General features: G+C 38.3%; 1 protein-coding gene across 4 annotated transcripts in view; it reads left to right on the forward strand.

The window, feature by feature from the left end:
- Positions 1-26254, forward strand: part of SLAIN1 (SLAIN motif family member 1) — a 56416-nt gene that overhangs the window by 14154 nt on the left and 16008 nt on the right. The window contains exons 2-4 of one of the 4 annotated variants that reach the window (XM_023621712.2): positions 192-331; positions 23823-23972; positions 25102-25251. In XM_023621712.2, the coding sequence (XP_023477480.1) occupies positions 192-331; positions 23823-23972; positions 25102-25251 (440 nt within the window). Of the gene's footprint in view, positions 1-191; positions 332-8353; positions 8597-21938; positions 22279-23822; positions 23973-25101; positions 25252-26254 lie in introns of those variants that run through there. The other 3 variants (XM_023621713.2, XM_014732149.3, XM_070240384.1) reach the window with 3 other exon arrangements.

Genomic DNA, 26254 nt, shown 5'->3' on the forward strand with positions numbered 1-26254 from the left:
CACCAGGCTACAGAAAGTGTCATATTCTATTTGGGGATATTTGCCTGTTAAAAAATAATTTTGGTATTTGAAGTAATCAAATTTGAGTTCTGTTTTCAATAGAAACTATTAAATGCATGTTGTTTTCTCTAGAAGAGAGGTGATCTCTGTGTATCTATATAATACCTATAATGTAGATTTCTTTTTTTAAGGTTATACACTGGCTCTTCAAAGACATTCTCGTCATCAGAGAAGTCCCTGAGCCCCTTGCAGTGGTGTAGACACGTCCTAGATAATCCGACTCCGGAGATGGAAGCAGCAAGGCGTTCCCTGTGCTTTAGACTGGAGCAAGGTAACTGCGACCCTGTACATTTACATTCTCAAACTCTTGCTACTGTCACCTTTTTTGTCGCTAGTTTTGGAAGAGACAGTTAAATGGAAAAACCTTACCCAGAGGTGTGGCTGCTGCGTGTTGTTCACTTCACATATATTACACATAGGGTTTCTCAGTATAGAATACATTTAGTTTTGTGCTTGATTTTGGCCAGATTTTTAGCTTGTTTTAGTTTGTGTTGTAAAGTAGGAATATGTATTTTTCTCTCTGTTTTTTTCTTTCTGTCTACCAATAAGTAAAATGAGTCAGTCTTAAGTTCTCTGGGGATGGTGCCAAGGTCATGTGACTGAATTCTAAGATAGAAAACTGAGGTTCCGTTGGGACCTGAGTACTGACCTTTTTGAGTTCCTTAAATGTTTAAGGATGTATAACTGAAAGTCCTAACCTTTATAAACTGGGAAATAATCCTCATATTGTTTGTAACATTGGTTAATTTATGGAGCCCAACATAAGTATAAGTAAAAAAAAAAATTAGAACTGTTGTAGAAGGAAAAACAGCAAAAGGAATTAGTAGTACTCAGCTCCTTGCTATTTTAATAAAGTAGACTACTTAATTAAGGTTGTGATTATTTAGGCCTTAGCTTGTCTCTTAGCCTCTTGCTATCTGTTTCATTATCTGGGAACACTGTTTCTATTCCATGCCTGTATCCAAATCATGCTTGAGCTTGGAAATGCAGATTCCCACTCGGGCCAGATTAATCACAGTAGCTCAGGGGCATCTGCTCTGACAAGTTCCCCAGTGTGATTCTTGGGTACGCTGAAGTTTGAGAACACTCCTTCTGAGGCTCTTCAGGAATGGTTATAAAATATTTGGACCTGGTAAGACAAAGTATAAAGGTAACATTTCTTGAGCTCTTAATTCTGTGATGGTTAGTGCATTAGTTCTTGACATCCTCCATTTTATTGGGTCTAACTACATTCATCTAAGGTAGGTCCTACACTAGCTTTTAGAGATGAGAAAGGTGCAGTTTAGAGAAATTCAGAGGGTCAAGAGGCCACAGTGATACCCCGGGGGCAGAGCCAGAGCCTGGGTCTCCCTCACACCAGACTGTCCTTAACCAGTATTTGTTACGCTTTTTTGGCACAGTCATAAGTAAATATCAACAGAAATCTGTTTTAAATATTTGGAGATGGTCAAATTAAAAAGCATGCTTTATTAACATTTTGACTAAAACGAAGTAAGTTAATTAGCAATAGTAGTAAGTTGAAGAGTGGAGTAGGAACAAAGGAGTATTAGGGTTAACTTGGTGACAGATGCTTATCTAAGGGAGCAAAAGATCTCCAAGTCAGGAGATTCCAGATGATTCTGTTTCCATTTCCCCGAGTGACCCTAAGCAAACCATTAAATCCCACTGGACTTTTCTCTCTCTAGAAGAGAGCTAAGACCACCTCTAAGGTTCTTTATTCAAACATGCTTGATTCAAGGACTTTGTATATGTACATTTGTATATATGAATTTGGCTCAATTTCATTTGGAAGACAATTCAAATGAAATTCAAAACTAGAGTCCTCTAAAAAGTTCAGGGGTCAACAAACTTTTTCTGAAAGGGACCGGATAGTAAACATTTGAGACTTTGCAGGCCATACAATCTCTGCCATCACTAGAAAGTAGCCGTAGATGCAATAATTAATGAACAAGGCCATGTCCCATTGAATCTTTATCTGCGAACACTGAGATTTGAATTTCATGTGATTTTTTTCATACATCATAAAGTATATTCTTCTTTTGATCTTTTTTTTTTTTTAACTATTAAAAAAAAAGGTAAAAACCATTCCTAGCTGGTGGGTGTAACAAAAATGGGCAGGTTGGATTTGGGCCACCCAGGCCAAGGTTTGACCCCTGCCTTAGTTCATTTGCACACAAGTCAGATTTACATATAAGGTTGAGTTAAAAAAAAGATAGAGGAGAGGCTTTGTTAAATTTAATGTAAATAATCCTAATTGCTGGTTGCTTTTGAGATTTTAGACTAAGTGCTTGATTATCTAATTTTCCTTTCTTTGACAAGGGGTTAGAGCAGAATTGTGAGGTCATAGGACCTGAATTGACGTGCTGCAGTTTTATTCATGATGTAATATATTTAAATTTCACATGAGAGAGTTTAAGCAGAGAACTAGCTCTTCAAAACTAAAATTAGTCTTTTGCTAAATTTGTATATAAATCTAAATCTTCTTTTGCTGTGAGACTAGATACTTTTGTTCCAAAGATCCGTAATCCGTGGTCCCCTTATGAGATAAGAAGTCACTGATTATAATTTGTTCATTGGATGAAAATTTTTTTAAATTTAACTTCTATTTTAGAAAGCAATATATCTGCAGTTTAGAAAATATTAATCTTATGGGTATTGTAAGGAAAATAGCGGATTGCTACCCTATTCTCCCATTCCTATGTTATTACCTAGACGCGGTTACTTAACAAAAGCTGTTTGCTTCCGTTTTGCTGTTTTCCTCTCTTTAAATTCCATGCCTGTTTGGTTGTTACTTGAGTTGTCAGTTTCTCCTGTGGATGGTGAAGGTTTAATTCTTTAACCCCCCTCCCTCTTATATTTTTTCTCTGTATATCCTCCCATGTAGCTTTTTATCAATTTTAGGATACATCAATATCGATTACGATAGAAATAGTCATATCTAAGCCATGCAATATTTTATCATCATGTTTTGTTTTTTCATCTAACTTTTTGTTTTTTCTGGAGTTAATTGTAAAAACACACTTACTTGCTCTTTTTGGTGTTTCTTGTTAAGTTATCCCCAAACTCTCCAAATGAACCATCCTTGGTACAGTTAGATATAAATCCAGTGAGAGTTTCTGTTTTGTTTTTTAACTGTTCTTCCTGGTGGTGCCCTCTGTTCTCTTGCCCCAGTCTGCACTGGTCCTCTGCAGGCGTGCGCACAGCTGTCCTCCTGTGCTCTCATCCTGGGAATTCCCTGTCCTTTCGTCAGTGCTGTATTGCTTGTTTCCTGGAAGCAAAGACTTCCTTTTCCTTATATTCTCTCTTTGGGTAGAATACCTTCTCCCGTTGCTTTTTGGGGGGGTAGGAAAGGAGAGAGGATATGTGGGAGGTAAACTTTGAGAGCTTTTATGTCTGAAAATGTCTTGATTAATCTTCACTCTTACACTTGATTGTCCTTTGGGCTAGGAGTGGAATTCTAGGTCAGAAACCATTTCCAACAGATTGGAAGGCATTATTCCACTATATTTTAGCCTCAGGATTGCCGTTGAATTCCTGCACCCTTCTAATTTCTGATTCTTGTAACCTTTCTGTCTAAAACGCAGCCGATAACTTAGAATCTTTTCTTCCTGGTATTTTGAAATTTAATTTTTTGTGCTAGGCAGTTAGTGGGCTCTTTCAACCAAGAAACTTCAGCTCTGTGAAATTTCTTGTATTATTTCCTTGTAATCCCCCCTCACCTCCAGTTTTCTCTATTCTTTCTTTCTAGAGACTCCTTGTAGGCAGATGTTGCATCTCCTGGATTGATGTTCACATTTTAGATTTTCCTCTCCTGTTTTCTATCCTTAATATTAGTGATGTTCTGCTTTCTTGGAGATTTTAAAAACCCCTCTTCCAGACTCCTCTGCTGCGTATTTATTAAGTACCTTCTGTGTGCCAGGCATCATTGTAGGAAGTGTGGATACACAGCAGTGACTGAAACAGATGTGAAGTCCGTGCCTCCCCTGAGTTCACCCTCTAGCCTGCACACCTTCACTCAGCCCTCCCAGTTTTTTGTAAGGCTCCCTTATTTGTGTAAGATATCTTAAATCTAGCAGCTTCCTGCTTCAGTTTATTTAAGTAATAGAACCTGTCCTTTTGATAAAACCTTTTGAACCTGACCTTTTGATAACAGCAGGAGAACAGCAGCTGCTTGGGCGGGGGAGGGAGCCCAAGGGTTCCAGTACTTTCCTGCAGATTTGCAGGCAGTCGTCCTGTTTCTGCTTCACTGTAGAACCCCCTACCCTCTGTAGTACCCTGCACCTTCAATTCCACAGCCTTTCCAGGTTCTTGTTGGCTTATCCCCCACCTTGGGCCCTTAGAGCAGAGGATGCTGAAAGCCAAGTCTGATACCTAATGTTCATCTGTTTTTCTTTTCTAAATGGAATGACGCTGTTAGACTGATATTGTCTCCTTTCATTTCAGTCTTCCTGGTGGGTTTATAATACTTTGAGTTTAGCTGTCATTCTGGTGTGGTTTTGAGGACAATAGGGAGGAATTCATGTTTAGTCCTCCGAATGGAAGAACTCTTACTGACTTCCAGTGAAGGGGGTCCTTTCAATGATGGCAATTAACAGAAATTTCAGTTTTGACTTTAACTTTATTCACAATATAGCATAAATATTTAATTGGAATAATGTGAGCGTTCCATATTTTAGAAGTCTCAAGTAACACTCAAATCATTTTCTGTTTGTTTAGACTTCATTTCTCTCTTCAACAGTCAGCATTTTCAAGTAACAGATATTATTGAGCATTTTCTTTGAGACCAGGGTTATTTCCCTTCATTTGAATATAAATTGCCCAGGGACAGGGACTTTGTTTTGTTGATCACACCAGCTGGAAGGAAACCCAACATATAATAGACGCTATTGCTAAAATAATGAATTTTTGTTAAATTCTTTTTGAACCCGATGTCACAATTACTCCTGTTATAATTTCACTTTTGTTTTTGAATATTTTAAGATGGGGCGGCATTTTTGGCATCTGCACCACTTTCCTTGCCTGCCATCTCTTTCTTTCAGAAGAAACATTGGTGTCAGTTGAACGTATCAGCTTGCAGCCTTGTTTTCCCATTCACAGGCATGTTTACTTTAATCAGTTTTCACTTACCACATTTTGTTGCAAACTGATTACTAGTTGTACACGCTCCCCCCGAATTTAAGACTGTTCACGAAGACCATTCACTGCCTTGACAAGGAATGATTGAAGGTTAGACCTGAAGAAAGGGTAGAGGCATCCATCCTCTTTGTCTCTTGCACAGGCACTCTCTTTTAAGGAGGAATAGGTAAGTGTTCTTTAATGTTAGCCTGGGGCTTTAGGAAAGATGCTGCTCCTTAGAGAATAAATATTTTAGATATTTGGTTTTTATTTGTTGACTCTGATGTTTTTGGGAAGAAAATTACTCAAAAATTAAAGATGAATTCCCTGTAGAACATGTGGAGAGGGGCTATAGTTAGGAGGAACCAAAGTGTATCTAGTGGGTGTACCTTATACCCCTCTGGTCCCGTGGTCTTTCTTATTCCCTCTTGTACCCTGGGAACTTAGCCTGTGCTGTTTTCTTCGTTGCAAATTAGCTGTCTTCCCTCCTTAAGGAGTAAGTATCCCTGGGAACACATCTGAGTCAGGGTTTCTCAAGCTTGGTTTCTAGAGGTACATTGGGTAACATTTCTCCCAAGATTGTCTCTAACGTACAGTTGCTAATGAGCTCATTGGGATGGTAACTTCTTGAAGAACCTCTGTCTCTCTTCTTGCCATCTACCTGCTCTATTTGGGAGCATCCTCAAATAGCTTTCATGCTATGTCTGACGCCTTTGTGACCCTGGGTCTAGATAACAAAACTTGGGAAATTGTGGGAGAATGTATGGGAAGTGTTGATGTTGAAGTTTTGTCTTGAGGTTGTGAGAACAGGCTTATTAAAATTCTGCCCTTCTGGAGAAAGTTTTTCTGAAGAAAATGAGGGAAAGAAAGGGATGTTTTATAATATTTAATTTTATGGGGAGGTAGCCACCCACATTATGACCATTTTAAGCTATTGCTAAAAGAAATGCGTTGTCTTCACAGCTTCGGTTTTGCACATTGATTAAATTTGTGTGTGTATTTAAGCTGTAATAGGATAATTATTTTTGGTGCAAGATATATATACTTACAGAGGACTAATGTGTATCCAATACCCTTGAATTCTCATAGGGAATATTAATTGACTTGGTCAATTAATATTTTAACTGAATATTAAATTAATTGAAACTTTAATTTTATTGTAGATCCCAAAACTTATTTTTCCCTTTTCCAAACTGGTCTTTTAATACTCAAATTTCATAATTTATAAAGCCTTATGTATCAAGTAGTCAGCACAGGTAAGTGACAAGCTTTCTCAGCCTCTTCTACATTTACATTTATTTTGTGGAGTTGTTGTAAGGGATTAAATAAAGATGTTTATGAAGCAGATGTAGTAAAGGCTTAAATATTAGTTCTCCTTCCTAATATGTTTGAATAATGTAAATGGCTTTTTTTATAGCGTACAGAAAGTAATGTTAAGTTTGAATATGCAGTCTTAGGGAAAACTCAATATCTTGGTTTTTCTCTTTTGAAAATGGTCCCACAATGTTTGTTATTTTCCATTTGGAAACACCGTGTTTTGTGAACATCTTTCTATTGAATTTTTAGCTTGGGTATGCCTTCTTTCCAAGTAGATTAAGCATCTGAGGATAGAAGCCTATACCTCAATTTCCTTTTGAATTGCCAATGCTTAATAAATTTTCAAACATGTTCTAAGTTTTGAATGTTTGACTTTTGTGATGTATTAATTTGAGTACATTTGCATTCCTTACATGAGCAAAGAAACTAGTCGAACATTTAGTGTTGTAAGTGGTATCCAACTAGCCAAGCCAAAAAAAAAATCACATGGTGGTACTTGTTAAAATGTTAGTTCTAGGGGCCAGCCTGGTGGTGCAGCGGTTAAGTTCACATGTTCTGCTTCGGTGGCCCAGGGTTTGCTGGTTCTGATCCTGGGTGCAGACATGGCACTGCTTGGCAAGCCATCTGTGGCAGGCGTCCCACATATAAAGTAGAGGAAGATGGGCACAGATGTTAGCTCAGGGCCAGTCTTCCTCAGCAAAAAAGAGGAGGATTGGCAGCAGTTAGCTCAGGGCTAATCTTTCTAAAAAAAAAAACCAGTTCTGAGGGTAGAGATTTGAGTCTGTTTGTTCACTGCTGTAACCCTCCCAGAACCTGGAATAATTCCTATCACATTGTAGGTGTTGAAGGCTAATTGTTGAATAAATGAATATGGTGGAATGATGTTTGATCTGCTAGTTAGACTTTGTGTCCCCTAGTGCCTCAGCCCTACTTAACTCTGTGATTAAGAGCATGTCCCTTGTTACCAGTGTCTTACCTAGTAAGTGGGGATATTTAACAGATTTCACAGGGCTGTTCGATTTCAGAAAATGAAATTAGTTTGAAAAATGTGAAAAGCTATATAAATATTTGGACACATTCCTGATATGCAGTTCTTTATTCAGAAATGGAACCAAAAAATATAGAGAATCCTCTTAGTTGACTATTTGTACTTTATAGAAAACTAAGCATTTTTTTTCTTTGGTGGAGGTCTGTTTTCTTTACCTACAAATAAAGATACTGTTAGATTTAGGGATCTTAAATTGAAAAGTTTTATGAGTATAGTTTATTCAAGAATAGAAAATTCAAGGCAACCTTAGTTTATTCCTTTTCTTCTGTTTCTTAGATCTGTATGTATTCCATTTCTGACATGCTTTTCTTTGTTCTTCCCCACTTTAGAATATAAATAACAAACACTCTTAGGACTTTTATGGGTAGTGCTAACTCACATGCTGTCCTGAATTGGACTAAGGCTAATCTAGAGTTTTGGTAAATCCATGTCCTGAGGCTGGGATGTTAATAACCAAATAATGATCATAAAGCTTATCTAAGTAATTTGAAACACCCAATATGTGGCTCAGTTAATTTGGGGCCAGTTAATAAAAGTTTATCCTGCCTTAAGATACTTGAATGTCCATAACTATTGAATCAGGACAGGTCACATTTGAGGAGTATGGGTATAGTTTTCACAAATAGTGTAGCCCTGCACAATTACTGTCTTGGCTCGTGTTTCCATGTGACCATCTCTCATTTCCTCTGGGATTATATGCTAAGCAAATGTGAATAGATATTACCTCTTTTTTGGGTTTTTCTTTTATCTTCATATGATACCAGTTCCCATTCTTGTCTAGGTTGTTATGATGGAGAGTTTCTCTCTAAATTTAGCCAATGAAGAAGCAAGTTGTCGACTAATCCAGTGTTCTGAAGGTGGCCATTTCATTTGTAAAGCCACACAGATTGAACGGAGACATTAAGAAGCTTATCAAGTGTCCGTCTCCTGGGACCTGTCCAGTCTCTCCTTGCGTGGCCCAAGATGCTATCTCCATCAGCTCATGTTTCCGGTCTTGAGGTGCTCTGTCAAATTTGGAACACAAAATTAAAACTTAGTCTGTGCGGTTCATTTTAGGTAAGCTTTGTAATGGATTCCCTTTCTCACTGGAAAAATAATCTGCAATCATACCGAAGTTTTGTACAGAGACAGGGTCTCTTGACATTTGCTATTATTCCTGTGGGCTGGAACTTAAAGATACATTGTTATGGCTCTTGGCTTGCATCACATCTTTGCTTTGCTCTTGTGTTCAGAATGGCTCCAGTGCATTTACTTTGGTATTGGGAATAATTTTTAGTACAGTAAGTAACAAATAATTAGGATTGTGCTCCTATGAAATTTGCAGTTTCCATCCATTAAGTCCAGCAACATAAATATATGATTGCCAGATATCCTTCAGCAATCCTCCTTTCATTTCTTTTGCCGGTTACGCATATGTTTCTCTGTAGTTTTTTGTTTTGTTTTTGTATTGCTTTTCCACCATGATTAGAAAGTGTTTGTTAAATGAAGCAATAACTTACGATGATGCGTAAGGTTTGTTATGGTGAATATATGTTTGACATGCTGTTTTGTTACCCATGCCCACCAAGGAAAAATAAAACAATAGAAATTCTAAAATAGTTCTTTACTGCTTTCATCCTACTCTGATTGATTAAATTTGCCTCTTGGCAGTGAAATTTAATTTTGATAGGTGTCCATGCCTGTTTCTTGGGATTTCTACCAAGTAGAGTCAAGTTTATGCAAGAAATTGTAGATTCTTCTTTTCTGAAATACTGAGAGACAATTAGAATGCTAAATCATGAAATAAATGTATTGACTACTTGCTCGGTACAGGCACAGTGCTAGGTACTAGTGCTAGTGGCAAACAAGACAAATTCAGTACCTGGCCTTTGGAGTGTGCAGTCTAGTTTAAGAAACAGATTACACAGATAGCAACTCTTGTTTTTTTTTTCTTACTTTGCCTTAAAATAAGCGTGATGATGCTAACAGACCTAGCGGAGTCTTAGGGGTATGGCCAGGAAATGCTTTCCCCAGGATGTGACATGTCGAAAGTCAGCAGGAGTTAAGCAGATAACTCTGTGGGGCAGGCTAGGGGGTGGAAGAGTGGCCCAGCCCTCAGGACAGCACATGGAAAGGCCCTGAGGTAGGCTGGCAGACCATTGTGGTGGGAGTGTAATGTTGAGAAACGAAGAGGGAGAAAATGTGAGCTCTCTCAGTGACCATAAATGAAACTAGAGAACTCTGTAGGGTTTTCAGGGCCATTAAGGATTCTGGACTTTATCTTAAGATGGCTGGGAAGCCTTTGGATAGTTTTAAGCAAAGGAGTGACATGCCTCTGAATAGGACAGTTGCGGGTTATTGTCTGAATCATCTTACAAGACTGAGTCTTTTTTGAAATCTGGCAAGATGCGGAGAGTTTTTGAAATAGTGATTTTAGAAATTCTTTAGAATATGAGTAAAGTTAGGCTTTAGCATTTTTTTTTAGGGGGATTCTTTAACTTAGTTAAACTTGGAAATGTTTTCTTCTGCTTCTCTCATTAATATCCTTAATTTCTTGCATGACTTCATGTGAGGAGTGATAGTTTAAAATGTGGCCAAACTCTTCATGATACTTAATTTACTTTGAAAATATAAGGCTTTGATATTTTCAATTATTTGTAATACGTGGAGCTTTAAACTTTTATATAGTAACAAGTTTCATACATTTGAGTTCAGGAGCTCTTGTCAGTTTGTGAGTTTAATTTTTTCCCCCTGTCATAGCTCTAAGATTGTATTTCAAAGAATAGTGTGTGTGTGTGTGTGTGTGTGTGTAAAAGTATCAGTCTTTTGGAATTAAGATTTATAGTCATCTTGCATGTATCTGTGTATTCATATGCATGTGTGTGTGTATATATACACATGCATACTCTGTCTGCTCCTCCATTTTTATATCGTTTTTAGATAAGTCGGATCAGTAAAAGGATATTCTAGCAGTAGGAGTTGCTAGCTTGTGCTAGAAGGTGGTGACTGCAAGTGGGTGGGGCGTTTAGTCTTCAGGGTAGAACTAGAGACCTACTCTTAAAGAAGGTAGAGAGATCTAAGTGTGGGATCCTGGCCCTGATTGAGAAGCAGAGCCTGAGATAACTTCATACATCCACATTGGACGGAGTGGGGGTGGGAGGAGTACTGGATGAACTTAGGAAGCATTCTGCTCCTACAATAAAGACCTCCTTCCTTTGCATTGTTGGGGTCCTCAGCCACCCTGCTGCTGCATAGCTAGGCACCTATGGAAGTCTCGCTTATGGAATAATCCATGCATTTACATAGTGCCTGTTGTCAATTTTCTTTTTTTCTTTGATTTTCTTTTTTTTTGAGGAAGATTAGCTGTGAGCTAATAACTGCCAATCCTCCTCTTTTTGCTGAGGAAGACTGGCCCTGAGCTAACATCTATGCCCATCTTCCTCTACTTTATACGTGGGACGCCTACCACATCATGGCTTTTGCCAAGCAGGGCCGTGTCCGCACCCGGGATCCAAACCAGTGAAACCTGGGTCACCCAGAGAGAAGCAGAACATGTGAACTTAAACCGCTGCCCCACCGGGCTGGCCCCTAATTTTCTCTTTTAAGTTAGAGGCCTGTCAGGGTCATACCTATACTGGTGCAGAGGAAACTCATCCTAGTTACTATTCAGCTTAACTTAGTATTTATTCATAAATACAAAGCAGTAACCAAGTCTTGTTTGCTCTTTGGGAAAACTAATAATAGCATGAATGAAATAAATCAACTGACTTTGTAGGAAACAAATAACTAAGGGATGGGAGAACTTCGTGTGCTCAGATTTGAGAAGGTAATACACCTGTAAAACAAGAACAGATTGGAAAAGCAGCAGTCAAATTATTGGGGTTTTTTTAGTCATTTTTAATTTCTTGGAAGTACTGAAATAAGACTGGACGTGGCTAAGAACCAAGCTGGTTATTTTTATTCAACGAATCTCCCAAAAGAGAGAGAAGGCGAGAGACGTTATGGGACATGGAGGACATATGAAAACCTCTAATGTTGAACAGTTCTAGAAGCAGGAACAGATAATTTAGAGGAAGGAGAAATCAATCAACAATGAGAAAATTTCTTTGAGCTGAAGAAAGACAAGTGTCCGCATGAACTAGGATAGGTGAGAAGGACCTGTACCTAGACATCCTGGTGGAATTTCAGATTTTCCAAGCTTAGAGAAAATCCTAACAATGTTTGAAGGAAGAAATAGGTTATCTACAATGGTAACAGACCTCAGACATTTCATAAGTAATATTGGATGCTAGGCAAAAAATGAATTTGGTCTTTAAAGTTTTGAGGGGAAGTTATTTTCAAATGACAATTTTGTACCTAGGCAAGTAATAAATTGTGGAGACAAATGGAAGAGGGTTTTGGTTCTGCAAAGATTTAAAGTTTTACTTTATGCACCCTACTTTAATGATGGAAAAAGTACAAGGAAAAAGATGCATGAGGTCTAGAAAACAGTGGCTACCAAAATAAGCTAGGAGAAGCCAAGAAAGATTGAAATAAGAAAATGAGTTGACCCTGAAGGCTTGTGATGTTCTTCACCCAGTGGGTCTCGTGCCAATTACTCCTCTTTCCCTTGGTCCTTTCACAATGCTTCCTTCCCCAGTTAATATACTTATACATCAAAACACTGAAATGCCATGTTTATGTGGTTTAACATCTAATGATCACCTTCGTGCTCTCCTTATCACAGCTATAGAACAGAATGAAAATACAATAAACCTTGACAGTGTACAGATGGAACTGTCAAACCTGGAGCTGGAAGTAGAAGATAAAAGAAGGTTGCATGTACTAAATGTCTAACCTTTCACTAGGGGGTCAGATGCCAACAAGGTGGTATGGGTTTGTCTACTTAAAGTTACAAACTAATTATATAATTGTCCCTAAATTCCAAAACAGAACTCTTAGAAAGTGGATCTGGCTGTTTTAGACCTTCATATGCATTTTAATCTTCTACGTGCTGGTATTTTAATATAATCATGAAAGTGGTTAGTTTTAGGGCCAAAAAAAATAGTTTTTTCTTTGTCAAAACTATCAAATTTATGTTTACTTTCTACCACCTCTGAAGATTAGTGGGTCAGAGGCCTTTCTGCCACTGGACTACAAGCGACATACATTGTATCCCTTACGGGATGTTGAGTACTTTTCCCCAGGAGGTACTGAATAGGAAGGATTGTCCAAATTCTGTTTCCATCTCTCTTCTATGCAGGAACTTAAGTGCTTTCCAAGGCTGACTGGGCTTGGATTTCCTATCACACTGTACATGGTCAAGGGCGGGAAGACTTATTGGTTATCTAGTCTATCCTTAGTTTCGGGGGGGAACCCACTATTTTCAGACATGAGATAATCTAGCCCATTTCTTCATAGAATTAGAGTCTCTATCATCTTTCTTAACTGACCTCGTTATTGCAGGGTAGAACGTGGAAGTTTTTCTAGCTGGTTGTCACTGCTTGCATTGTGTCTGTAGTCTGAATTGAAAGCAGCTGTCTAGAATCTGCATGACAACACCACATGATTGACAGATTGTTAGGTTACTCTCTCCCCTTCTTCTTTTCAGGTTGAATTATAGTCATGTCACTTAATGATGAAGGTAGTTCTCAGAAATGCATTGTTAGGCGATTTTGTCACTGTGCAAACATCATAGAATGTGCTTGCACAAACCTAGATGGTATAGCTGCTGCACACCCAGGCTCTATGCTACTAATCTTACAGGACCATCATTGTATACATGGTCCATCATCGACTGAAATGTCATTATATAGTGCATGACTGTATTACTTTCACATAGGCCCTCTACTCACATTCCGTGGCCATTTTCACTGTCCTTAAATTTGACTTAAGCCATAGCAATCAGGCCTAAGGGAAAAAATGGCTTCCATAAAAGGGAATTTTTAAACATGCCTTTGAAGTGTGATTACTACTAAAGTTAGATTTTTTTTTTAATCTCCCCTGTTAATTGCTGATGGGAAGTCTAATGATGACTTGTGAAGTTACAGAGATCACTCCAGTCCAGGATAACAGTGGATTTGGTCTGTGTGTACTTAAAGCTGGCAGCTGGTCTTCAGTTTTGACCAGTGATTAAGTGGAAACAAGTTGACAGTCCAGAGAATTTCCCCTTTCCTACCCTCATTTTTCAGCTTTACTTGTAGACCATTGTCCGGGTAGAGAAGACCCACAGAAGGATGCAGTGGTGGCAGTGAGAGAAGAACATTCAGCGTGTGGTCTTGGGGCTGGTTAAAGTCCGAGAAGGAGAAAGGGCCTGATGCTTTAATTAGGATAACTAGATACTTTAATCAGCAAGATCGCTTTAACCATTAAGACCTAGGAAACAATTGACCTATTAAATTCAAATCAAGAATAATTATAAAACTCTGATCCCTATGGATTAAAGGTTATTAAGTAATACTCCTTCATGGTAAAATTTTGTAACTCTCATTCAACAAATATTTATTAAGCATTTATCTGCCAGTCGTTGGAAATATACAATCCCTTAGTTACTTTCAAACCTAATGTATTTTAGAACTTAATCCTAATAGGGAAGATGACTTCTTTGATTAGCTCTAGGTATTATTTATATGGGTAAATGAACTCTTTTATTAGATGTTTCTTATTGGTGGTATGTAAGTCATGTTTTTGTAAACTATTACATTTTTTTAATATAACTGGAAATTTAAGTATTGAGTGACTATAACATTCTGGGACCACATATAAATCATGGTTACTAATTCTAAATCATTGCACCTGTCATCATAGGTTGAATGAACTGGAACTGTGGGAAAAGATTCAAGTTAACCTATGAGGTTTTTCTAGCTATAATTTGAAGATTGAGAGACTTGGGGGTTATGACTAACTTACCCTGATTACATAGTCCCTAGGAATATCAATGAGAGGCATTGTTTACTAGTTCTTTAGCCCTTCTCCTTATATGAATACCCTGGCAAAGACATAATAGTTAAATCCTCTTTACTTTGTGTATATCTGGGAAACAAGGCTTTAAACACCTGTTGCACAGTAGTAGCAGGACTTCTTAGAACCCATATGCTTATTTATCAGGTCATGGAGAGGTGTGGAGAAATTAATACAGCTCAAGTTTACCCAGTAAAAATAGTGGATCAGATAAGCTGCAAGCCATATGTCACTACTCCGGGGAGCTTGCTTAGGTTGGAGCCAAGTCAGGAGTGCTTGCTTACTGTGAACTTATGGCCTCTCCAGAAAACTTCTGCCTCAGTCCGTGCATAGTTTGTAAGAGTGAACCAGTAAAATACCATCTTCACCTAGGGTCCCTAATTCCATTGTTTAAGCTTAGTCCAAATGTTTGAGTGCATCTATATGCCAAGCATTTCTGTGGGCTCTAGGTATGTAAAGGTGTCATATGGTCACCTGGGAAGTTCTTACAGGAGAGGATGATTTGTGAAAATGAAGGTCATTCTGCCCTGGTTGTTTGTGGGTTTAGGTCAAAATGCTGTGGTCTGGGTAAAACTTCCTGCCACTATAAGGAAGAATAAAAAGTATTAAGAGAACTGATGTCTCCCATCCCTTCACTGATCTTAGACCATGCTGTAACTGGTGTTAGTAAAGGGCCATGTCATCAAATCTCTCTAATTGTTTGACTTGGAATTGAGGCCTGCCTGCCTGTTGTATCAGGAAAGAATAAAAGCAGAAGGACTGAAAGTTTGTCAATCTCTCCTTGCTTCCTTTTCCCTTACTTTCCAGGACTCTGTGGTAAAGAACATCATTATTTAAGAGTCAAAAACATGACCTTAGGAGCCTGTGGTGTTGAAGAAACCTTATTTCTTTAAATTGTGGCATTTAGGACATTTCTTTCCTCTGAGATAGTCTTTGGATAAATAAGTGAGAACTGTTGACCCATCCTGATCCAGTTGTTGAAATTACAAGGTTTAGTACTTTGCCTCTGAGTTGAGGAAAGACTAAGTCTATGAAATCATCTAGATAAGACATAACATAAAAAGCATGCCCATGATTTTGAGAAGACAGGTTAAACTGCCTAAGTATTAGGAAAAGTGGAAAAGAGTGGAAAATTGCTGCACTCTCTTTTCTCCCACCTAGCTTCTAGAACACTTTCCCTCAGCATTTAGAGAATGTTTTTGCTACAACTTGCTATAACTTTTCAGTAATTTTCCTAAGAAAGTGCTTTATAATTTGTGAATGCATGCTGCAGACTTTTGTTTTATGCTCGCCATAGCCCTGCTTATTACCCTCCAACAAACATGCCTTTTTTTCAAATGAGAACACTGTGACACTAGGATGTTACATTGATTTGCTCCACATCTCAGAACTAGCATGTGGCAGAATGGAGACTGGAACTCTTGTATCTGGATTCTTAGTCCATTGTCCTTTTAGTCTCTTGTTGGTCTTTATTAGAATGTTATGAAAAATTGCAATAAAGAAGTATGCTATCAGCCATCATTGTTATGTCTCAACACCTGATATACGCTTGCAATAGAGTTCTAATCCTGCACATTCTTCACAGTGAATATTATAAAACGGGTATGTATGTTAACCCTGGGGTTGACATACTACGGCCATATCTGGCCTTCTGCCTGTTCTTGTATTGCCCCCTTCACATTTTGAAATTGTTGGAAAAAAATCAAAAGAATAATATTTCATGACCCATAATTTTTATGGAGTTCAACTATCAGTGTATATAAATAAAGTTTTATTGGAGCATAGCCACGTTCATTCATTTATGTATTGTCTGTGGTTCCTTTAGCGTTATGATGGCAGAGTTGAGTAGTTTCAACAGAGACCAACCATATGCCAGCAAAGCCTAAAATATTTGCTAGCTGGCCCTTTACAGAAAATGTTTGCTGACTCTTGTGTTAGACTATTGTGCGCTCTGACTTTCATTGACGTTGGATACAGCCATCTAACCCTTCTGGACCCCCATCTAACTCTTCTCACCAGGATCTTACCCTAGATCTCTAAAGTTTCAAGTGGGAAGTACCCTTCAGTAACTAGGATTTGTTTTGTTTTGTTTTTTTTTAATTATTTATGACAAAATTGGTCACTTTGACATGTCCATGAACAGTATGACTACACTTCACCTACCTAAATCTAATCCCATAGGACGTAAACGTCCTTTACAGAATCATAAAATAGACTCTTGCTGACATCTCCAAATGTTTTGTTTAGGCTGACGCATTGAGATTAGTACTGTTACAAAGAGGTGCTGTCCAGACTCACCTAGGCAATAACTTTTACTTGTCCCAGTGGTGGCCAGGCCATTACTACTACACAGGTTCTTTATTCCAGCCTCTGCCTTCTCAGCATATTTACTACCTTCTAATTACAGGTAAGAGGCCATAACACCCACCTTCATATCCTGCAGTTCTCTATAATTCTCACTCTCTTTGCCTCTGTGGTACAGAGAAAGAAAGAATCCTCCTTTTTCCAAGGCTGTCCGCTCTACCTCACCCATTCCCTCTACCTAATCTCTTTGCCCCATTCCTTCTGATCTCCGGGATCTTACTGCAGTGCTTTCCCCTTTTCTCTAGACTCTTCTTTTCTCCATTGGTTCCATTCTCTGCATCCTGTAAACATGCAGGTCTCCTTTATCCTAAAAACTGTCCTCCTCTGAGTTTCATACTCCTCAAACTACAACCTGATTTCTTTTTACTTTTACAGCCGAATCTCTCTAGAAAGAATAATTTCTTCTTCCTCATCTTCTGTCTGTTTGACCTATTACCTCTGGTTTCTGCTTTAATTCCTCTGTTGGACCTGCTGTCATCAATGACCTAGCTGTCTTAACCAGTGACCTTTGTTTAGGCCTCATCGTATAGGACCTGTCTGCAGTAATTCCCACTGTTAACTATCACTCCTGTGTTGAAACTCTTCATTATCTTTATTGTTTTGGGCTCCACTGATCCTTGAGTGTCTTGAATCCTCTCTAACGTTTCTCGGTCTCCTCTTCTGATTCTCCCTTTATCCACTCGTAAATCTTCCTTCTCTTAGGCCCCTTCTCTTTTCCTTCTTTACGTTCTGCTTGGGTGATTTCATTCATGCCTGTGGCTTTATCTAATATCTTTGTTGATGTGCCCTGATCCCTTTCTCTCCAGCCCTCTTTCCTTAACTCTAACTCCTTACTGGACACCAGCACATAGGCATGTCCTGTAACTCTCCTGAATGCAACTCAGTTTTTTCTTTCACTTAAACCTGCTTATCTCCTGTTACCTGTCTTAGTGGATGGCGGCAGTGTCTTAGAAACCATGGTGTTAGCTTTGGCTTCCTCTTTTTCTCCACTCCCTGAATTCATTGCGTCACCAGATATCTCTACTTTAGCTCAGATGTGGCTTAGTGTATTCTCACCGGATGTTCTCCTAATACTTGATCATTCAGTGCCTTGTGATGTCTTACCAGCTCTGCTATGAGGCCTCCTAACTGGTCTCCCAGTCATCAGTCTCTGACCAGTTAATCCATCATCTATATGGCTGTTGATGTCATCTTCAGAAAATACACATCTGATCATGCCTTTCTCCTCCTCAAAGTCAAAATGCTAATTGACCACTAGAGCGTATACTGTAGTTGACAGTGCAGAAACTGATCCTGCCAGCCTCTGCAGTCCTAACTCTTCTCCTGTGTACCCTGCTCTTCAGTCCTACCATTTGCCATCCCCTGGATATACACTGCTCTTTCATGCCTCCGTGCCTTTGCGTGTGTTATTTCTACCTAGAATGGCGTTGTACCCTGCGGGATAAGCTCCACAACCTTCAAGGGCCATGATAACATGTCTTCTGGTGAAGTCCTTGGATTCCCTCACAGTGAATCATTGTCCTCACTTTGCGTGTACTTCATGGTGCTTTTCTTGCACTTACCATGTTACAGGATACTCATGTCTTACTTGTCTGTCTTCTGCACAAGCTGGTCTTTACAAATTGGAGTGGGAAGCAGGGGAGAACAATAGCTATATTTGACTCATCTCAATATCTGCAGCATCTGGTACTTTATAGCTACCATGGTGGGTGCCCACTCAAATGCATAGAGAAATGAATTTTAAAAAGCAGCGGGGAGCATGGGGGTCAGGCCAGATTTCCCAGAATGACTGTGGAGCAGGGAAATAACTATGTGCTGTGTGTATATATGAAAGATACTTGGATAACTACTGGAAGCTGACCGTTATGTTTATCATTATCTTGGTATCTGTTGGTAAATGTTGAATGAAGGAGTGACTCTGGATGTGGTCTGTAAGTGTTGGGTGTCTGAATCCTTCTGGAGCACTTCACTTTCTACATAGCTTTTTGCCTTTGAAGATTTAAATGATAGTTGGCCAGTTCCTTCAGGGAGAACCTGGGATAGGGAATGAAGGAGAATATGACTTTGGGAGCCAAGAAGAGAGCCATGAGCAAGGAGTTGATAGACTATGACTTATTTAGAAAGCAGTTCTGTGAATTTTGGTAAAACAGATCTAAAATTTGCTGTTAATGAGTTTTCATCAGGCATTAAAAACTGAAAGAGAGAAAGGACTGAATTCTTCACACAGCCAGGAGCCTTCCAGCCTTCTGAAGTGATGGTTCTAGATCACCTGCTTTGCGTGAGAGGCAGGTAATAGAGTGTGACAAATGAGAGTGACCCATAGCCTCTGCAAGCTGTGGTTTTGCCTTTTAGAGTCTTGTTCTTAGATGAGAAAAGAGAAAAAGGATAGGAGAAGTAGAGTAGGGCTTGTTTTCTAGAATAACTTCCCCTTGTGTCTCAGTCAGTCTGGGCTGCTGTAACAAAGTACCACAGACTTCGTTATAAACAGAGCAGTTTATTGCTCACAGTTCTGGAGGCTAGACTTCTGAGATCAGGGGGCCAGCATGATGAGGTGAGGCCCCCCTCTGGGTGCAAGACTTATTGTTGTGTCCTCCCTTGGTGGAAGGGGTTAGGGAGCTCTCGAGAGCCTCTTTTGTAAGGCACTAATTCTGTTCATGAGGGTTCCACCTCATGAACATGTGAATTTTGGGGGAACACAAACATTCAGACTGTAGCACCCTGATTAGAAATCTGGCTGTACTGTTAGAAAGCACTAGAAAGAGTAAGAGTACTGCCCCCCAGTACTTCCTCACCCAGCTCAAACCAACTCAGTTGGTACATCATTGACAGTAGGATTTATAGAAATTCTGCTAAACATACTTTCACCTGTTTTGTGAAGACTTTCTTCGGTAGCATTTCAAGAATTTGAGGGAGCTTTGTTGCCTTCTTGCATGGTTTCTTGCCAGCTAGTGTCTTCACTTTGTACAATGCAGTGCTGTAGGAACTAGCTCATCTTAGACCGTGACTCCTGTTTACTCTTGATGGTTCATTTACATAACCCAATCACAGGTCCTAGCCAGTAGTAATATAAAATCGTTTAGGTGGAAACCAAGAGATTCACACACACAAAGTTCAACAACTTAGTAGTTATTAGGAAATATTAACAAAGTGCTCCTACAGGTTTATTTTTTCACTGAGCCTCTAGCTGGGCTGCAATGTCTAGACTAACTTTTGTCTTCAAAGAGATTATACTAAATTATAGTTATTAAGTTTTAGAAATTGGGCAAAATCATTTATGTGTCAAGGTAGGAATGGTAGGATGATTTGAAGTAAGGAAATATTACTGAACTTGTGAAGATTTTGATCATATTTAACATTTACTGACTGTGTGCTGTGTGGCAGACGGACATTAGTGAACTGGCTCTCTGTAGTGAGAAGAAAGTGAAAATGATTATGTTTCCAGAATATGTTATAGTGTTGCTTTATTTTTGAATTCTTTTAGAGCGATGCAGTACTGACCTTTTGGGGATTATCACTAAAATTTTCGTTAGATCAGTTACTTTTTTTCCTTTTATGTGAATTAAGGCATGCTACTTTCTTAAACTTTATGTTGATTATACTCAAGGACCTACATATTCAACAAAAACTTGAATATTTACTATAACTCTAGGCAAAGATGATCAAGGCATAATAGGAATGTAATTGTTTCTGGGAACTTTTTTGTTGTCAAAAGAATAATGTTCTGTATGGAGAATTAAAGACAATTAGATCTTTCTTAAACTTATTCTGTCACCTGTTCTTTGTGATTTTTCTTGATGCTATCATCACTGGAGCATTTATCAAATTGAGTTTTATTTTTGGGGGGTCATACTTAATGGTATATAAAAATAACCACATATACATTGTAAATTATTTTTTAAGTTGGGCAACTTTGAAGATGCACAGGAAATTAATAGACCATTAGGCACTCTCCAATTATGTTTTTGTAGAAAGATGAAGGTTCAGTCCACAACTTAGTACTTTTTTATCATTCATTTCATTAGAAAATACTCATTAGACAAGGGATGCAAAGTAGGAAGTGTAATACAAGTGTGTTTTTAACGAGGAAGTTGCAGACACACTCCAGAGGTGGGCATGAGCTATATGGCAGTAGATAAGAGTGCTGGTGAGATGGTCTGGAGTATATTCGATGAAAAGTCACTGCACTACTTTAATGGAAGAGAGTAACACAGTTAAAATAATATATAACTAGTAGCTTTTGATAGTGAAGTTCAGAACAGGCTTGCGGAGGGCAGTGTCAGTGGCTGGAAGTTTGGTGAGGAATAGATTGGAATAATCTGGTGAGAGGTTGCGAGTGTCTTGATTAAGGATGGTGCAGGAGGGCTACAGAGAGCTGCAGAAAGGGTGCTGTGAGGCAGTTTAACGTAAGGTATTTGGGAATGAAAACCTTGCCAAGTAAGGTACGTTTAACCAATGTGTCATTATGTTTGGGCCCAACTCTGCTATTCTAGGTGTTGGATTTAACCGAAAAATACACAGTTCATGCCACCTCCAAGTGTGAGAAGCTCTTGTACTATAGAACTTTGGAGTAGGAGAATGGGAAAATTTAACTGTTATTGTTCAGAAGTTTATCACCCATTTTCTCCTTTAGCAAAGTTGTCTCACTCCTTTGAGGGTCATTTGGATTATCACTGAGCCTCTCAAATAATTTAACATCCCTATATGAACAAAATCCGTTAAATTAATTGATTGGGAAAGATAAAATTGCCCTTTAAGAAGTTCCTTTTGTTTGCTTTTTTCTGTGTAAAAATGCTTCCTCTTACAATTCTTACAATTCTTCTGCTACATAGTGAAGAGATACTAGGATGTGGTGGCTTCCGCTCTTTCCCCCTCTCCTCCTCCACCACAACCTTGGGCGCTAATATAGCATCGTTGTTTTGTTAGCTTGCCTCCACAATAATTCTCCTCCCTCTTCTGAAAAGCCTCCTTGCCAGAGGACAATGGAGAGCATTCTTTCTTGCAATAGATGCTAATTGTGTTCTTAGTTGGGATCTTGCTGTCATAGTCACAATCACTGTGTCATTGTGCTGGGAGGCTGGGTCAGAGTAGTTATTGTGCAGAGTAATGAATGCTGTTTACTTGTGATGTGTCGTTGCCTGCATCTGGGGGTGAGAACACGCAGGCACTGTAATTTGCTTGGCGAATGGTCAGACTGGTATAAAATAACATCATCTGTAAAGCAAGTTAACCGTCACAAAGAACTATTGATCTTTTTTTTAAATATAGAATTTTTAATGAGAAACTTTGAGTAATAGAGATGAAAGATGTGAGAACAGCTACCTTGTATGTGTTACATGGTGTATTGGGGCTCAGGTTTACATATTCAGAAGTTAAGGGACTGGAAGTGCCAGCTCTGGAAGTCTCTGCTCTGGCTCAGATTAAGAAGAGCTGTTTAACCACAATTAATTATGTATTGGGTAAGTGACGTGACTGGCATCAATTAGGAGCGTGGCTTTGCGTCAGTGTCCACTTCGTGAAACTTGTGAATTCTGAAAGTGTAATCACTGTGTATGTGGTTTCCTTGCCTAGTTCTTTCACCTATGTAAGGAAAAGATATTTTTTATGTAGTTACTGAAATGGGATGGTACTTATCTCAAGAATTCTTGCCAAAGTAAAAGGCAGCATTTTGCTCTTTAAATAATTAGGTTGATGATATTTTGCAAGGATCAGTTTTGGAGCTGATTATTTTCTTGACTAACCATGTCCCATAGTTTCTTTCTCTCCACCCACTGCCTATTTTTTAAACACTTTTCAGATGTTTGACTGCTCATTAGCATTACTCATTAAAAGTGGTCTGGGGAAAGCATTTCAAAGCAGTCCTTTTTATACTTGCTTCTTCAAGTTTTGTCAGATTTCCAGCAAATATAAACCAAGTTATTGCTTAAAGTGAAATTTAATGTAAAATGTATTTTTTATCTATTCCCTCTTTCCTGCTTAGCACACATCTAAATGATTGCTTTTTAGAGAAATGGATTTTGACTAGCACAGTAATTTGTATCTCTTGAAGAGAGAGTAAGTGATTTTTGGTGTGACCTACTCAAGTTTTTAAAGTTTGGGGTCCTTTTCATGATCCCAAGAACTTAGAAACAGCAAGGGGTTGGTAATTGGGAGGAGAGAAATATAGGTGAGCTAATGTAAGAATTAAATCATCTGCCTATTGTAGGTAAAATTCCTTTTTGTTCATTATTGTATAGTATTAAAGTAATGCTATGTATAATTCTACCTTTAAACAGAAATAATATATGTTCAATGCAGAAAATTTGGAGAATATTTTTTATTAAAAAAGTTCAGCAGATCACCAATTATTTCTATACCTGCCATCTAAAATAACTATTGTTAAGTTTTGGTTTTGTGGATCTATTTTGTGATTTTGTAGATCATTTTTCCATAAACCTTGTTTTGGATTCAAAGCCATTCAGAAATGCAGTAGTCATTCTAAGTTTCTTCCATAATCCAAGAGCAAGTTTCTATAAAAAGTTTTTAACCAAGATTTTTCTGATATTAAATGGGTTGAAAATTAAACTTAGGAAAAAACCGAGGACTATGAATACTTAAGAATATTTCCTACCATTTCTAAAGTTTCCACTTTTTCTTTTGACACTAACCTTTTATATTATTACCAAACAGCTGGATCTTTGTGCGTAAATAGAAAATAGAAATCTTTTCTGATTTAGACATTGAAAACAAATTTCCTCTGTTGTACAGGCATATTGGTTTTAGTCAGGGTGAGACTGATTGAATTTTTCTTAGTGGAGGTATACAGAGGACCCTAATTCACAAATTGCCTATTTTTACATGTTTTTTCCCTTAGATAGATAACTGCAAGTCAGTTAAGATGTTCTTAGAGAAAGTTGCTTTGTCTCTTCGTTTTTTTTTAACCTCCCCTCTTTCTCCCCATGACAAACTGACATCTGCTTCCATATCGCTAACCGCTGCTGTTTCTTTTCTGCTTCTGTGACAGCTAGCCGATGGCGGAGTCTCTTCTCTTCAAATGTCTCACTGGCTTTTCCTTATAGTCCTGTTGCAAGACTCAGCCCTTATAGCAATGGCATTAATACTCCCAGCTTCTCTAAAACCTCCAATAAAGCAATACTAACACCTGAAAGAACAGGTAATATTTCAACTTCTTGTCTAGCCGCTTGCTTTGTAATTCAGTCACTAAACACAGTTTAAATATCCATCATTGACAAGCTTGAGTGGAGAGTTTGTGCTGCACACTTACTTTGGGTACAGAAATGGCTCCGTGAATTTGTAGTTTGACACCATCAATCTACTGCTGTCAGTTGGGTGTGGTAGAAGGCCTTCTTCCTGGTTAACAAAAGCATACGTGTGTTGTTACATGTTTCCGCATGCCTAATATGCCTTCAAAATTAAATGTCAAACACAATTCATATAGTTTCTATTATGATTCAATATTATAAACCTTTTATATCTTGTTTTTTTTACATTATATTTTTCTGGTAGTTTTTTGATTAAGCCAGGGCTACGTAGAACAAACTGTCATCGTGGCTTTCTATGAGGTGAAGGGCTCACCTTTCCTCATGCGTCTCAGCACTGGTGCAGTTCCATCCCACAGCGCTCTCCCTTGGGGGCCTTCCTTCCTTGGTTGTCTCATCAAGCCATTGCTTTTTCCCTTTCATGAGTGACTACAAGTCCCCTGTGACTACTCTGCTCTCAGTCAGGAAGGTTTTATAGATGCTTCTCTGTATGTATGTGTGCCTTTTATGTGCGATATTTTATTCATTTATAGCACTGCTGTTTGTACCTGTTTAAAAAATGGACCAGATTAAAATTTAATTTTAAAATATATATTCAGTTACTACCAGAGACAAGCATATCTGAATATTCACTGAAAGCATACATGGATATGTGTTCTCCTACCATGCCTTTAGGTGTATACATATCTAATGGGATACAGATTTTAGCGTGAGTGACTTTTTTTTATTGTGTTGAAAAACATAACATGAAATCTACCCTCTGAACAATTTTTTAGTGTACAGCACAGAGCGATTTTTTAAATTGTGAAAATTGAATTTGAAAAAAGATGGTTTCGTATATACGGATTGTGAACATGTGAAGATGTGCATATTATCTCACCATTACATGGTGATGTATTGGTAGTTTCTTGGTGACATTATGAAAACAGGAAAAACAATGCTGACTGTCGATATGAATTATAAAGCATATATAGATATCAGTTCTTTAGACTAAATAATGAACATATTTCCTTTGTTTTTTAGGTTACACCTCCAGGGGCTCCCCTCTCAGTCCCCAGTCGTCTATAGACAGTGAGCTGAGCACTTCAGAATTGGAGGATGATTCTATCTCCATGGGATATAAGTTACAGGACCTCACTGACGTTCAGATCATGGCTCGTCTGCAAGAAGAAAGTATGTTCCTCTTTTTAAACTAGAAAACTTAAACCTAGAGGCTTCTACTTGCAATAAAAGGGGGCAGGGAGGTTTGAGGCATTTCTCCCCCGCTAATGGGCCAACAATTAGATTCTTTCTCTCATATTCTACTTTGTAAGTGGAGCAGTTAAATGCTCCTCATACTCTCATGAGCATCATAAGGCATTAGGACATACTCTGACCCAAACTCATTGATATAAAGACATTGCTGGTAGAGCTACTCTGGAAATAGTTTGTCAGTTCCTCAAAAAACTAAACATGTACCTTCCATAAGGCCCAGTAAGTTGTACTTTTGGGCATTTATCCCAAAGCAATGGAAATTTGTGTTCACACAAAACCTGTTCATGATGTTCGTATTAGCTTTATTTGTAACAGCCAAAAAGGAGAATGAACTTAGATGTCCTTCAGTAGGTGAAAGGTTAATAAACTGTGGTACCTCCATACCATGAAGTACTACTCAGCAATAAAAAGGAATGAACTATTGATGCGTGTAACATCTTGGATAAATCTCCAGGGAATTATGCTGAGTGAAAAAAGATGATCCCAAGAGACTGCATGCTGTATCATTCTATTTATATAACATTTTGGACTGACAGAATTTTAGAAATGGAGGACAGACTAGTGGTTGCTGGAGGTTAGGGACAAAGTGCCATGTCAGAAGGGAGCTAGATGTGGTTATTAAAGGGCAACACAAGGGATTTTTGTGTTTTTTTGTGGATTTTTGGAACTGTTCAGTATTTTGATACTGGTGGTAGATATTTAATCCTACGGTGATAAAATTATATAGAACTTAATACTAATATATACACACATACATGAGTAAAACTGGGAAAATCTAAATAAGATTAGTTTGTATCACTGCCAATATCCTGGTTGTCTTATTATCCTACAATTTTGCAAAATATTACCATTGGGGGAAACTGGGCAAAGTGCACAAGGGATCTCTATGTATTACTTCTTAGAAGTGCCTGTGAGTTTATGT

This window comes from Equus caballus, chromosome 17 (assembly GCF_041296265.1).
Source record: "Equus caballus isolate H_3958 breed thoroughbred chromosome 17, TB-T2T, whole genome shotgun sequence".
NCBI lineage: Eukaryota > Metazoa > Chordata > Mammalia > Perissodactyla > Equidae > Equus > Equus caballus.